Here is an 11721-nt window from a genome sequence, read left to right on the forward strand (position 1 = left end):
TTTACTTAGAATCGTAGTATAATATAATCATATCATTGGACTTTGATTTTAGCTGGACTGAATAGCAATTTTAGTAATTCCGTGAGTAGTTTACACAAGTCTCTGTGGGTTCGACACTTAGCTTATCATTATATTACTTGTCGACCACGTATACTTGCGTGTGCGTTTGGGAGCAATAGTTTCCCTATTATATAAAGGGACTCCAATCATTTGTAGGATCATCTTACCACTGAGCAAAGAATATACTCTCTACTTTTTCGCCTACTGTTCATCAGCATTGTCCTTTAGCTCTATTGTTGTTACTTTACTTTTATTATTTAACTGTTCTTATTCCAAGCCTACCTCGAGGTCACCGAACTCGAGGTCACTGCTGCTAAGTAACTTTGGTCTGATTCACTTCTCTCTTTCATTTCTACTTCAAACTTCTTAATCATTAATTGGTATTGAACTAAATCACGTATTTTTAAAACCACAAATCAAATTTAATTGTTACTTGTATTTTCGAGGTAAACAATCTATGGTCTACATAGGTATAATTATGGATTTAGGCAGTCAACATGGTTAAGTGTTGGTTTGGACTTTGGCAAATTCATGAAACACCCCCTCTCGTAATGGCAGAAAAAGTGAAGGGACGTTGTCAACTTTCTTTGTCGCCAATTAATTTATCTTTAGTTATGGTCTGTTTTCCAACAAGTGGCCATAGTCAAATGCTTGTTCTGCTCGCCATCTACCCTAATATTTATTTTCATATCTATACTAATAATCAATTGGCTGCCAATTGTATGCTTATTTTACCACTTACAAATCCTATTAAAAGTAGTATCAATTATGTAATGCGAACAAACGAATACGTTACGTCTCTCTATACTTTTCCTCCTACTGGCCCAACTACTGTGCTAGTTGCGCACTGTGGCCAACAAGCTCACCTTTTAAGTAATTTAAAGTCCTGTTGGGGGCTCTGCCATATTCGTTTCTTAGATGTTAGGGTAATGCCGATCTAAAATTATACAGTTTACTATTGTTCGTCGTGTCTTAAAATGAAATGAGTTCAACTAGTCTGCCAAAAAGAGTTAGTAGAAAAATTGGTTTGATAAGCTAATGATGCAATGACTAAAATTATAATTGATGGTATAAGCCATATGTTGTTAAAAACATAAACATAACACTAGTCCTTTTCTCTTTTCCTTCTTTAAGGTGGTTTGGTTTATGGCTCAGGCTGAAAAGGACAAAACAATTAAGACATGAACTTTTATAGCATTGACCAGGACCTGTCAAAGCAGATTAGCCTCTGCCATAGATTTTGGCTTCATTTTTCCAAAAAAAAATTAAAAACATTATTTGTTTTATGAAATATTATCATGTTTTGAAAAGAAAAAAAATTCAAAAATTTTCAAGTTCCCAAAAACTAATTTAGGACAATTTTTGAGTGAAATCCACTCACGAAAATTCAACTTTTCTTCAAATAAAATGTATGTCCAAACACAAACTTCAACTTTTAAAAATTATTTTTCAACACAACTTTAAAAACTCTTTTTTCAAGTTTCAATCAAATCTATGTCCAAACTCTAGCTAGATCTTTCACCAGCAATTCACATAGTACTTATCTCCATATGAGGTTTATGCTAGGTGGCATGAGAACCATTCAGAGGTGTAATTTAATGCATTTAGGAGATATAACATACTAAGAAGTAAGAAGAGGCAGAAAATGAAGCAAGTATATTAATAAATTGGAAAGGTTGAATGTAAATCTCAAAATGGAGTAACCAAATAATGTAACTCTTGCCTAATGAATCCCTAATGTTGCTAAAGCTTCTAGCTCTAGAATAACTTCCTCCAAACGGAGATCACAATAAAATTATTGAGAAAAATACACAGATCTTTCTCAAATGAATCATGCACCAAAGGAGGAGACCCACTTAGTGTGCCAAACCTTTGATATACATCCAACTTCTTGACACGAGAAAAATGTTCAACGCTTTCCTCAGGTTTTCAGCCCTGTTGTTTTGCAAATGGGGCACAAATTCTTCTGCATGAGCCATTGTTTAATGCAGTCGGTATGAAAATCATGGCCGCAATCCAGTTTACCAAGATCCTCACCATCCTTGTATTCTTCCTGCAAATTATAATAAACTCGTTAAAACTCCTCACTATGAGGTTCAATCTAAACGAAGAGAACTCCAAGATTAGGATGAACTAAAATTATATCTCCAGCATGTGGTGGCCGGCTCACAGTAGAGTATTAAGTGTATACCTGACAAACACAGCATGGCTCAGCATCCACGGGTTCTTCTGTTTTAATGCATACATACTTGCGTTGCTTCAGACGATTCAAAATGGTTTCTTCACTAAGCCCAGTGCAGACGTTCCCAATGCGCTCCTCCAGTGCAAGTAATTCCTGTAAATACAATGAATGTGGACAATTAAGTAGTATGTCTTTCCGTAGAAATGAAATGTCTTTACTTTCCCCTACTTACCTCATATGACATGTTATCAACATCAAGCCGCATATCCCGATGGCGATCATGAATATCCGCCATTCCGAAGAAGACCGACTGATCGAGGATCATAACATCCTGGAATACAAAGACATTAAATTTAAGAAGATGTGATCTGATAAGCTTATATATCAACTCAACTTCTAACTGAAACCAAGAAGAAAGCTAAGAAATATAAAAGCATATAGATACTGTAGGTTATCATCCTATCCTCTCCATGTCCCCTCAGGAAAATAGGTTCACTAGTCAAATCACGCTTCCCACCCTCCATATACAAAAATAAATAACTAAATAAATGCCCCACAAACAACAGGAATAAAGGATGAGAGAAAGGACACAAAGAGAAAGAAGTTGGATAGCAAAATAGAGAACAATATTATTATCGAAGTTCCAGTAACAGCAGTAAAGATGATTTGCGTCGTGTTCATTTTAAACACCTCGTTCTTCCTAATGCAGGATCCAAGAAGAAGTGTACAAGCTTCACTACAGGCTGGAATATGTGTTGAGATTATGGGAAACAGATCGTGCAACAGGGCAATTGACTGGGAAATCCAAGTTAATTATCGTTCCCTTCCCTTTGTTCTTGTTTCTCGAATGCCCTATTTTCGATTAATCACTCAAGCTCACTTAGGGAGCATGAAACCTTGGCCTCGTTGAAAAAGAGAGAGCTCCAGATCTCTGCAATTCTTTGAAAAAATCTGCTTTCGCTTTTTTACTAATTAAAAGAAGCTATAATTTAGGTTTTCTATAAGGACTAAATAACATAACAAACGTATTAAAGGAAACCTACAGCAATTAAAACACTACAGCCCTAGAACTAGTGTAATACGTCTAGTATAGACATGGAATACAAAGGCATCGGTACCAATTACACAGTGTCAAAAGTATTACTAGAAGAAAAGAGCCAACAACAATGTATTTCAGTTTTAGCCATCTAGTGGATCAACTTTTTAATAAAGAGCCCTTTAGTATATCATGTCAATTCAGGTCCATGCTTCCCCTTTAATACAAGATGAAAAGGCCAAATGGTGTCGAAAAGCTTAGGCGAAAAATAGGGAGTTTTGGCTGTTTAGAAAATGTTTAAGCTAACCATGGGGGCCAAAATCCAGGTTCTGTATTTGTACTAACATTGCTTAGCCAACACCATCCCCAAAGTAATAAAGGAAAAATGAAGAAATTTTATTGATTTGTAACAATGTCGTGACTCGGCACATGCCTCACCACACTAGGTTATAAAGGAAATTGAGAAAAAAACATATCAATGATGCAAAAGCAAATTAGCCAATTGACGAGTATATTTGAAACCTGATGAACTCAACAACCTATTCAAATGGCTTCAAGGAATCTTTAAAATAATCAACCTATTCAAAAGGCTTCAAGAATTCTAACCTCGAATCTTAAGGCCTCTCCCCTGCGCATAAGATCCAATACATTGCGAATCTGTTGAAAGGAAAACAAAATAGCTGTAAGTAAATGACAATGAATGGAAAAATTACTTAGAATGAGAATTTTAGTTTTGTTGAGCTTTTACAACTAAAGTTTATAGAGCTCAAGCTAACACTAACAAAAAGAATACCAACAAACAAGATACACCTTTAGTTCCTCATCAAATAATAAGGTACACCTTTAGTGCTCTTTCCCTTTCTGGAAACTTTTGTATGTCCTAAATTTAGTGATATTTGAAAATGGTACTTTGTTCAAGAACTGATCCTTAACTTTAAACGCACATTTACCACAATAATGGCCTTCAGCTCTTTTTCTACAAGAAGATTAATAACCAAGGAGATCCAGTAAGATTCTAGTTACTCCAGAGTTCTTAAGTTCTGATGCATTCCAAAGTTCTTTCCTATTTGTAAGCAAGCTTCTAAATAACGAGTCCAACAACAGGTTCCCATACCCCACTCCCCACCCCCCAAGAACTTCAATGAAACCCGTAAAAACCACGGTGACACGGAAACCCCTGATGTTCAGTGTATGAGGGCTGAAGGAAAAGAAAATACTATGACCTGATGATCAAAGGCCAGTTTGCTTTTACACAGCAATTCACTTTGCCCAAGAGAGAAATAACAGAATATTGGACCAATAACAAACTGAATACCATACCTCGGAAACAAGCCTGCTCCTTCCTTCACTGGCAGCAGCCAAAGACCTCCAAGAATATGGAACTCCAACAGCACCATCGAGTTGTCTCTCCAACATCAAGGCCGACCTTGAACTTGACGGACGATGCCCATGACGACCAGAAAGTGCTATCTCTTGTGAGGCAGCAGAACCCAAAGGTGGTGGGGTGTTACCATTCTGACCTCCAGGTTCACTGCCAGCTGAAGACAACAAAGATCTACGAACATATTCTGAGAGTCTCCTGGGATGTTGCGAAGGATTTCTGTGATGTACCCAACTAGGGGAAGCGGAAGGAGCTCCTGAGCTGGGACTACCCCGAGAAGTAGATGCAACATTTCCAGCAACAGCAATATTTCCTCCAGTCAAACTCCAGTTGGCAGGATTTTGGTTCAAATTTCTCAAGTCAGTAGCGGGTATGAACATTGGATGCTGTGAAATGTTCCTAGGAACACTTCTTGAGCTTGGTTCTTCATATGCTGCAGAATCTCTCTCCCCAAAAACAGAAAAACTTGATGAACTGCCAGCTCTTGAGCTTGATGATAAATCCCACCTCTGCGCACTTCGCCGCAGAGAAGGAACCTGCACCGCTACAGGCTGGCCTCGAGGAATTCCATTATCTGCAGCAGACACAGACCTCAAATCCAAGTATTCATTACGAAGCAGCCTAGATGAATCCCGTTCAGATGGCATGCTAACATTTCCATCATTACCCGCAGTACGAAACAGATTAGTAGGAATAGAAGCTTGCTGATGAGAGCCATTGATCCTCAGCCTGAAATTTCTTCGGAAACTTTCTGCACTTCTTGAAGCAGGCAATGCAACAGGACCTTCCGTAGTAGCTCCACCCACGGTGAGCCCAAGTCTCGGATTCACCTGCTCCGACAAATTGATGTTTCTGCTACTTTCTGTTGGTGGAGGGATACTCGCACCTATAGTCATATTATTTGGAGCAGGTAGTGAACGCCATAAGCTGTTTTCTGCGCATGGAAGATAATTTGAACTTCCGCTTCCTGAAGATTGCCCTAGATGTCCTTCAAGTGCTTTTCTCTTAGAAGCCATTCTTCGACCATCCAATGAACAGCCTGGCCTGCCATCAATTTCATCCATCAGAAATCCACTAGTAGCAGAAGGCCCAGCAAAAGTGTTGGAAGAAGTATTCGCGGTTGACATCCGTTCTTTTCCTGGTGCATCAGATGTGAATGCTGGGGTGCACTCCATCACTTGGCAGTCATCATCATCATCATCTTCATCGTCATCATGCCCCTCAAGTCCAGAACTTCTATTTAGATCATGAGGAACAGTGCTAGAAGTAGAGCCTTGAGAAAACAAAGTGTGGTTAGCTATCTGGTTGTTCAAATTTACTTCAACATCACTCAATGAAAGAATGTTGGTAGACACATATTGCTGTTCAGCAGAGAGGTGAGAAGGCCCAGGACCGGCACTAATTGCAGATGACCATCCATGATCTGTTTTACGTTCGCTCCGACTAACATTATTTTGTGCACCGGAGGAGCTGGATTCTCCTAAATTCCAGCCAATTACATTCTGTCTTTCTTGGCTTACAGGACTAAGAAATTGTATGTTTGTCTCATTAGAAGGCACCATATACTCTGGTAGCCGACTTTGTGCAGGATTCCGCAAATTATTCCAACAAATCTGCTGATCTATACTGCCATCACTCGATGTTGAACCATGGTTGAAACTCAAAGTTTCTGGCAGGGAACCGATGGTACTCCGTTGCCCTTGCATTAGGTCTATACTCAATTCACAATCCCCAAAAGAATTTGAGATTGTAGTAGTGCAAGCAGGGCCTCAAACTACAGCTAAGCAGACCTGAAACAAAGTCAAAAACATAATTTTGACATAACCACTCCTTAATCTGAGTAAAGCAGGTAAATTAAGGCAGTATGTTAATAGGACGTGAGAATCAAAATTCCTGTTCGCATATTCTGATATATTAGGTAAGGAATAAGGTGGGAAAGAACACGTTTTTATGAAAGAGACATTAATTTGGTGACGAGCTCATAGACAAGCCTTAACCACTGCATTGATATATGACCTAATCTACTTGATGCCACAAGTTAAAACATATCATCCTCCCTGAGATATCTTTCTAAGTTGCATAGCGACGAGATTTTATAAGCCATATATGGGTACCAAAAACAAGACTTTATGCGATGAACAATATCACCTTAAACATCACAAACAGTAGAAAACAAGGAATAGATAATTGTGTTGAACACAAACCTAAACTCCGCCATACAATGAATGTAGCTGATTTCAATTAGATTGAGGCAACAAGAAAATTCTCAACAACAACAACATAACCAATATAGTCCCACGTGGGGTCTGGGGAAGGTAGTGTGTATGCAGACCATACCCCTACCTTGAGAAGGTGGAGAAGTAGCTTCTAATAGACCCTCAGCTAAGAAAAACATAATCACAGAAAATTTTCATCAACAAAAATTTGAAGAGCTTGATACCACAACTACTTCACGTACCAAATGCCATTATATAAAAGTCTGGAAAATAGCAGCCTTTAAATTGAAGCAAGGACAAAATGAAGCAATCACCAACTAGAAACCAGCATTTTACACTAGGAAAAATTAGGGCCTTCCCTAATCCAAAAACATTTCAAGTTAAAATTAAACATATGTACTAACCAATAATCACGGACGCAAAACTAAATACATCTGCAAACTTCAGAAAATCCAATATCCTTGATCAAAAAAGAAGTAATCTCTCTAAAACCATTAAAAATCAGATCTTTACTAGTAATAATTATCAAACATCAGAAAAAAGTTGTATTCTTCAATAGAAGAAGGTGGTTAACTCATCCCCCTCTAAATCAGCTTAATGTAGAAACATAGACAGCCAAAACATATATATAGTAAAGGTAAAAACTTTGTTTTTCAGCTTAATTTCCTGGAAAAAAAAGGAGCCTTTGAAGCATTAAATGCATACAGTCAAACAAGAAAAAATCGAACTTTTTATACAGCAAAACCAAGGGAGAAAAATGTCCATTGAAACATATATCATAAATAAATAAAAAAGTATTTGCAGATAAACCCAGAATCAGCATGAGAAAACCAAAAGCTTGAAACAAAGAAAGAAAAACCCAAAGAGAAAGCAACCAAAAAAAAAAAGATCGGCTGACAGAGGAAAAGGTATAAGAATTTTACCTGCAAAACTGCACCAGATGAAGCAACAGATCTAAGGTTACCACCTGAAAATCCAAAAGAAACGTTAGATAAAAAATGGTTGATAAATCTTTCACCTTTCTATAGAAAAACCCAGATAAAAGAACAATCAAAACAAGACAAACATACAAAAAGAATCACCTCTTAACAAGAAATGAATGAAGAAAAGAAGAAGAGAGAAAACATCAAAGATGAAATGGGAAAACAAGAATGAGAGAGAGAGAGAGAGAGAGAGAGAGAGAGAGAGAGAGAAAGAGAAATGAAAAGAGAGGTGGCCTGACCTGGTAGACTAAAGAGAGGGGACAGTAATCTTTAACACAAAAAACACACCCTTTAATAAAAAAGATTTATGACCCCAAAAATCAATCAGTTTCCAAACAGAGAATTAAATGAAATGGAAGGGGAAAAGAAAAGAAAAGAAAAGAAAAGAAATAAACAGAGGTAAATGGGAAGAGAAAAAAGAAATGAGTTGTTGTCTGATACAGTAAATGATAAGATGTCTAACTTTGAAAACTCACTTGTTTCAAGGCAAGAAAAAATAGAGTAAAAGTAGTGTCTACTACGTACTATTTCTTTGGATGGAAAATAAAAGTTAAGTTTCTCTCTTCTTGTCACACTGTCTCTCTCGTTTTCATCTTCACGCCAAAGCACCTGTCCCTCTTTCTAATCACATGTCTGTCTTTGTACTCTTCTCTTTTTTATATATTTAACGTCTTCCCCCGGATTTTCTGTGTATTTTCGGTCATACGTATTTTTTTCCTTATCTTTACATTCATTTTTCACTTTCTTTGGTTTACATGTGGAAGTTGGAATCATTTCCTCTTAACACTTGGAATATTACTAGTACCATTTTTTTTTTCCTATTATGTCTTTTATTTTACTCAAGGAATAATATCTACAGAGAAATGTAAATTGGGTATATAATTTATTTCAAATATTTATTATTGGAAAATTTGAAAAATTCGAGTTTGAATTCTAATATGATATTTTTTCCAAATTTTGAATTTTCGGTTATATAAGAATAATATCTATACATAAATATAATTAGGAAAATTAATTAATTTAAATATTTTTTAGTAGATTTTGAAAAAAGTAAGTTGTTATATGAAATCTTATTATCTGAATTTGATTCCAAATATGACATTTTTCAAATTTTGAATTTTCATTACTGTTAATACTGACAGCGAATGCACAGGAATAATATCTAAAATATAAATGAGGATAATTATTTAGCTTAAGTATTAATTGTAGGAAAAAATAAAAGTTCTAATAGATGTAGGAAATCCTATTATTTGAATTTGATTTCTAAGACCTTATTTCAGATTTTGAATATTCATTATTTCTCTTAATTTTCACTAAGATGTAGTTGAAAATTTTCATATTTTTTATATTTTCCATATTCTATATTTGATAATAATGGACTTTTAATTTCATGTTCTTATAGTCAAACTCATTTCCCTCTCTCTTCATGTTATTACTCCCTCTGTCTCAAAATGAACGGATGGAACTGAAAGACGATATTAAAATGCATAACTTCAGTGAAATTTTAGATATTAATTGTTGTAATTTTTAAAACTATATTAAAACATTTAAAACCGTTAAAAAGTATTACTGTACTACAAGTCAAAATTTGAATCATTAAAAAAGGTCAAAATTTGTTATATAGTTAATATTTTTAGATTATTTGTAATTACATAGTAGTAGAAAGTTATTTGAATTCTTAATAGTTATGTGGTTATATAAAATATATATCAAAATGAAAGTGTAGGAGGAATAATATCTAGACAGCAGTATAAATTTGGAAGATTATTTAATTTGAAATGTAATTAGTTTCAGCAAGAAAAAAAAAAAGATCCATCAGTTAGAAATTAGTAGTATTGGGAATTTGATTTTTAAATTATGGCTTCTTTCAACATTTTCATTATAACTCGTAAATCTGGTCAAGCTGCACTTGGAGTATTTTCTTTTAGGGAATTTTTACATTCCTATGTCACATATGAAACCTTATTACCATCATTGTTTAAGGTTTGATTTAATTACAAACCCGTATACCAAATTATCAATCCTATACCATACTTAATTAAGGGTCTAATTAATTGACAGTTTTTACTCCTTAATTAAAGGTATCCATATATCCCACGTTTCTCTATCCCCATAATTCCAAAGATATTCTCAACCGCAAGATATTCAAGCATGTTAATTATTTAGTTCCATATCTTCCAATGGTCGATGTTCACTGAGCCTTGTTAAGAAGTTCGAAGCGAAGAAGGCCTTTAACCCAAAGAGATCTTTACAGTCGACATCCAAGCATTTGATTTAAAGTTCGAAGCAAGATATTCTCTTCTTTCTGTTTCTCCATCTTTTCTTGTTTTTGTTCCTGCACGTCTTAGTTATTAGTAGCTAGCTGTATTATGGATCTTGAAACCCTATTTTTTGGGGGGATTTTTACATTACTATGCCACATAGGAAACCTTTTGTAGTCAAATTTTTTTTCAATATAAATTGTAGTTTAATTGTAGTATAAATATAGTAATTTGTAGATACTCTTAAAAACAATACAGCTTTATACAATACTTTATTGTAATTTTTTTGAAGAAATTTTGTAGGTCAAGAGAAAATTTGTAGTCAACGTTTTTCTCAACATAGATCGTAGTTTAATTGTAGTATAAATGTAGTAATTTTGTAGATACCCTTAAAAACAATACAGCTTTATACAATACTAAAACTGATTTGTAGTTTATTTGTAGAAATTTTGTAGATGAATAGAAAATTTTGTAGTCAATATTTTTTATAAATTTTGTAGGTCAAGAGAAAATTTTGTAGTCAACATTTTTTTCAACATAGATCGTAGTTTAATTGTAGTATAAATGTAGTAATTTTGTAGATACCCTTAAAAACAATACAGCTGTATACAATACTAAAACTGATTTGTAGTTTATTTGTACTTTTTTGTAGAAATTTTGTAGATGAATTGAAAATTTTGTAGTCAACATTTTTTTCAACATAGATCGTAGTTTAATTGTAGTATAAATGTATTAATTTTATAGGTACCCTTAAAAATAATACTGCTTTATACATACTTAAACTGATTTGTAGTTTATTTGTAGATAAATGTAGGAATTTTATAGATATTAACATAAAATCAGACTTCCTCTTCTCCATTCCTTCTTCTTCTCCAAAAATACAGAGATGAGACCCATTTTTTATAATCAGATTTTTCCCATTCAATTGTAGCATGATTGAGATTTTGGACACGATTGAGTGTTGTTGTTGAGGTATTGTTCTATATTTTATTGTTTTTTTATTTGTGTATTGAGAAAAAAAAAGATGAAGAACGGATTTGATTTCAGTTTGTTGAAGCTTTTAGTCTTTTTTTTTTTTTTTGAATTACGAAAAAAATTCGGGAGAGATCAGATAAAGGATTTGCATTCAAATTTGAACTGAAGATCGCTAAATCAATTAGGATATTCTTTTCTTGATTTTTAGCGCGCCATATTAGGAAGATTCAGCTACTATTAATTACTAATAAATGAATGGTATAAAAATTGTAGAAAAACAGTGCACAGGGCGGGTAATTTATATACTATGCACATATTTGATAATAAGGTTTCATATATGGTATAGATAAGAAAAAATCCCTTTTAATTTGAATTACCCAATTCAGATTTCGGTATTGGTTATAGATATTCAATTTCCCATATAATGCTCTTTAATTCAAACTTATTTATGTTCATGCTATCACTTCCTCTGTCCAAATTGGAACACGGAGTTAACACACCTAGCTTCCCGTTTGGCCATAATTAGAAATTCCTTTTTTTTGAAAATTAGTTTTAGGCTACGCGCGATGCATGTTTACGAGATATCGATGTGTATAAAATTATAAAAAATACAAATCCTTGAAAATA

The 11721-nt window shown here is 34.4% G+C and overlaps 1 protein-coding gene across 2 annotated transcripts; it reads right to left on the minus strand.

Moving 5' to 3' along the window:
- Window positions 1-1696: 1696 nt before the first annotated feature.
- Window positions 1697-8297, minus strand: LOC109216266 (probable E3 ubiquitin-protein ligase RHG1A). 2 transcript variants are annotated; one of them, XM_019380412.1, is made up of 7 exons: window positions 8098-8297; window positions 7799-7842; window positions 4599-6449; window positions 3885-3935; window positions 2475-2573; window positions 2252-2395; window positions 1697-2113 (listed from the first exon to the last, which is right to left on the minus strand). In XM_019380412.1, exons 3-7 carry the CDS (start codon window positions 6363-6365, stop codon window positions 1982-1984), a joined length of 2193 nt encoding a protein of 730 aa, XP_019235957.1. In that variant the 5' UTR covers window positions 6366-6449; window positions 7799-7842; window positions 8098-8297; the 3' UTR covers window positions 1697-1981. The 2 variants fall into 2 exon arrangements, with proteins under 2 accessions (XP_019235957.1, XP_019235956.1); XM_019380411.1 differs by having other exon boundaries at window positions 7958-8098.
- Between the last annotated feature and the right edge of the window lie 3424 nt (window positions 8298-11721).

The sequence above is a fragment of the Nicotiana attenuata genome, unplaced genomic scaffold, assembly GCF_001879085.1.
Source record: "Nicotiana attenuata strain UT unplaced genomic scaffold, NIATTr2, whole genome shotgun sequence".
Taxonomy (NCBI): domain Eukaryota; kingdom Viridiplantae; phylum Streptophyta; class Magnoliopsida; order Solanales; family Solanaceae; genus Nicotiana; species Nicotiana attenuata.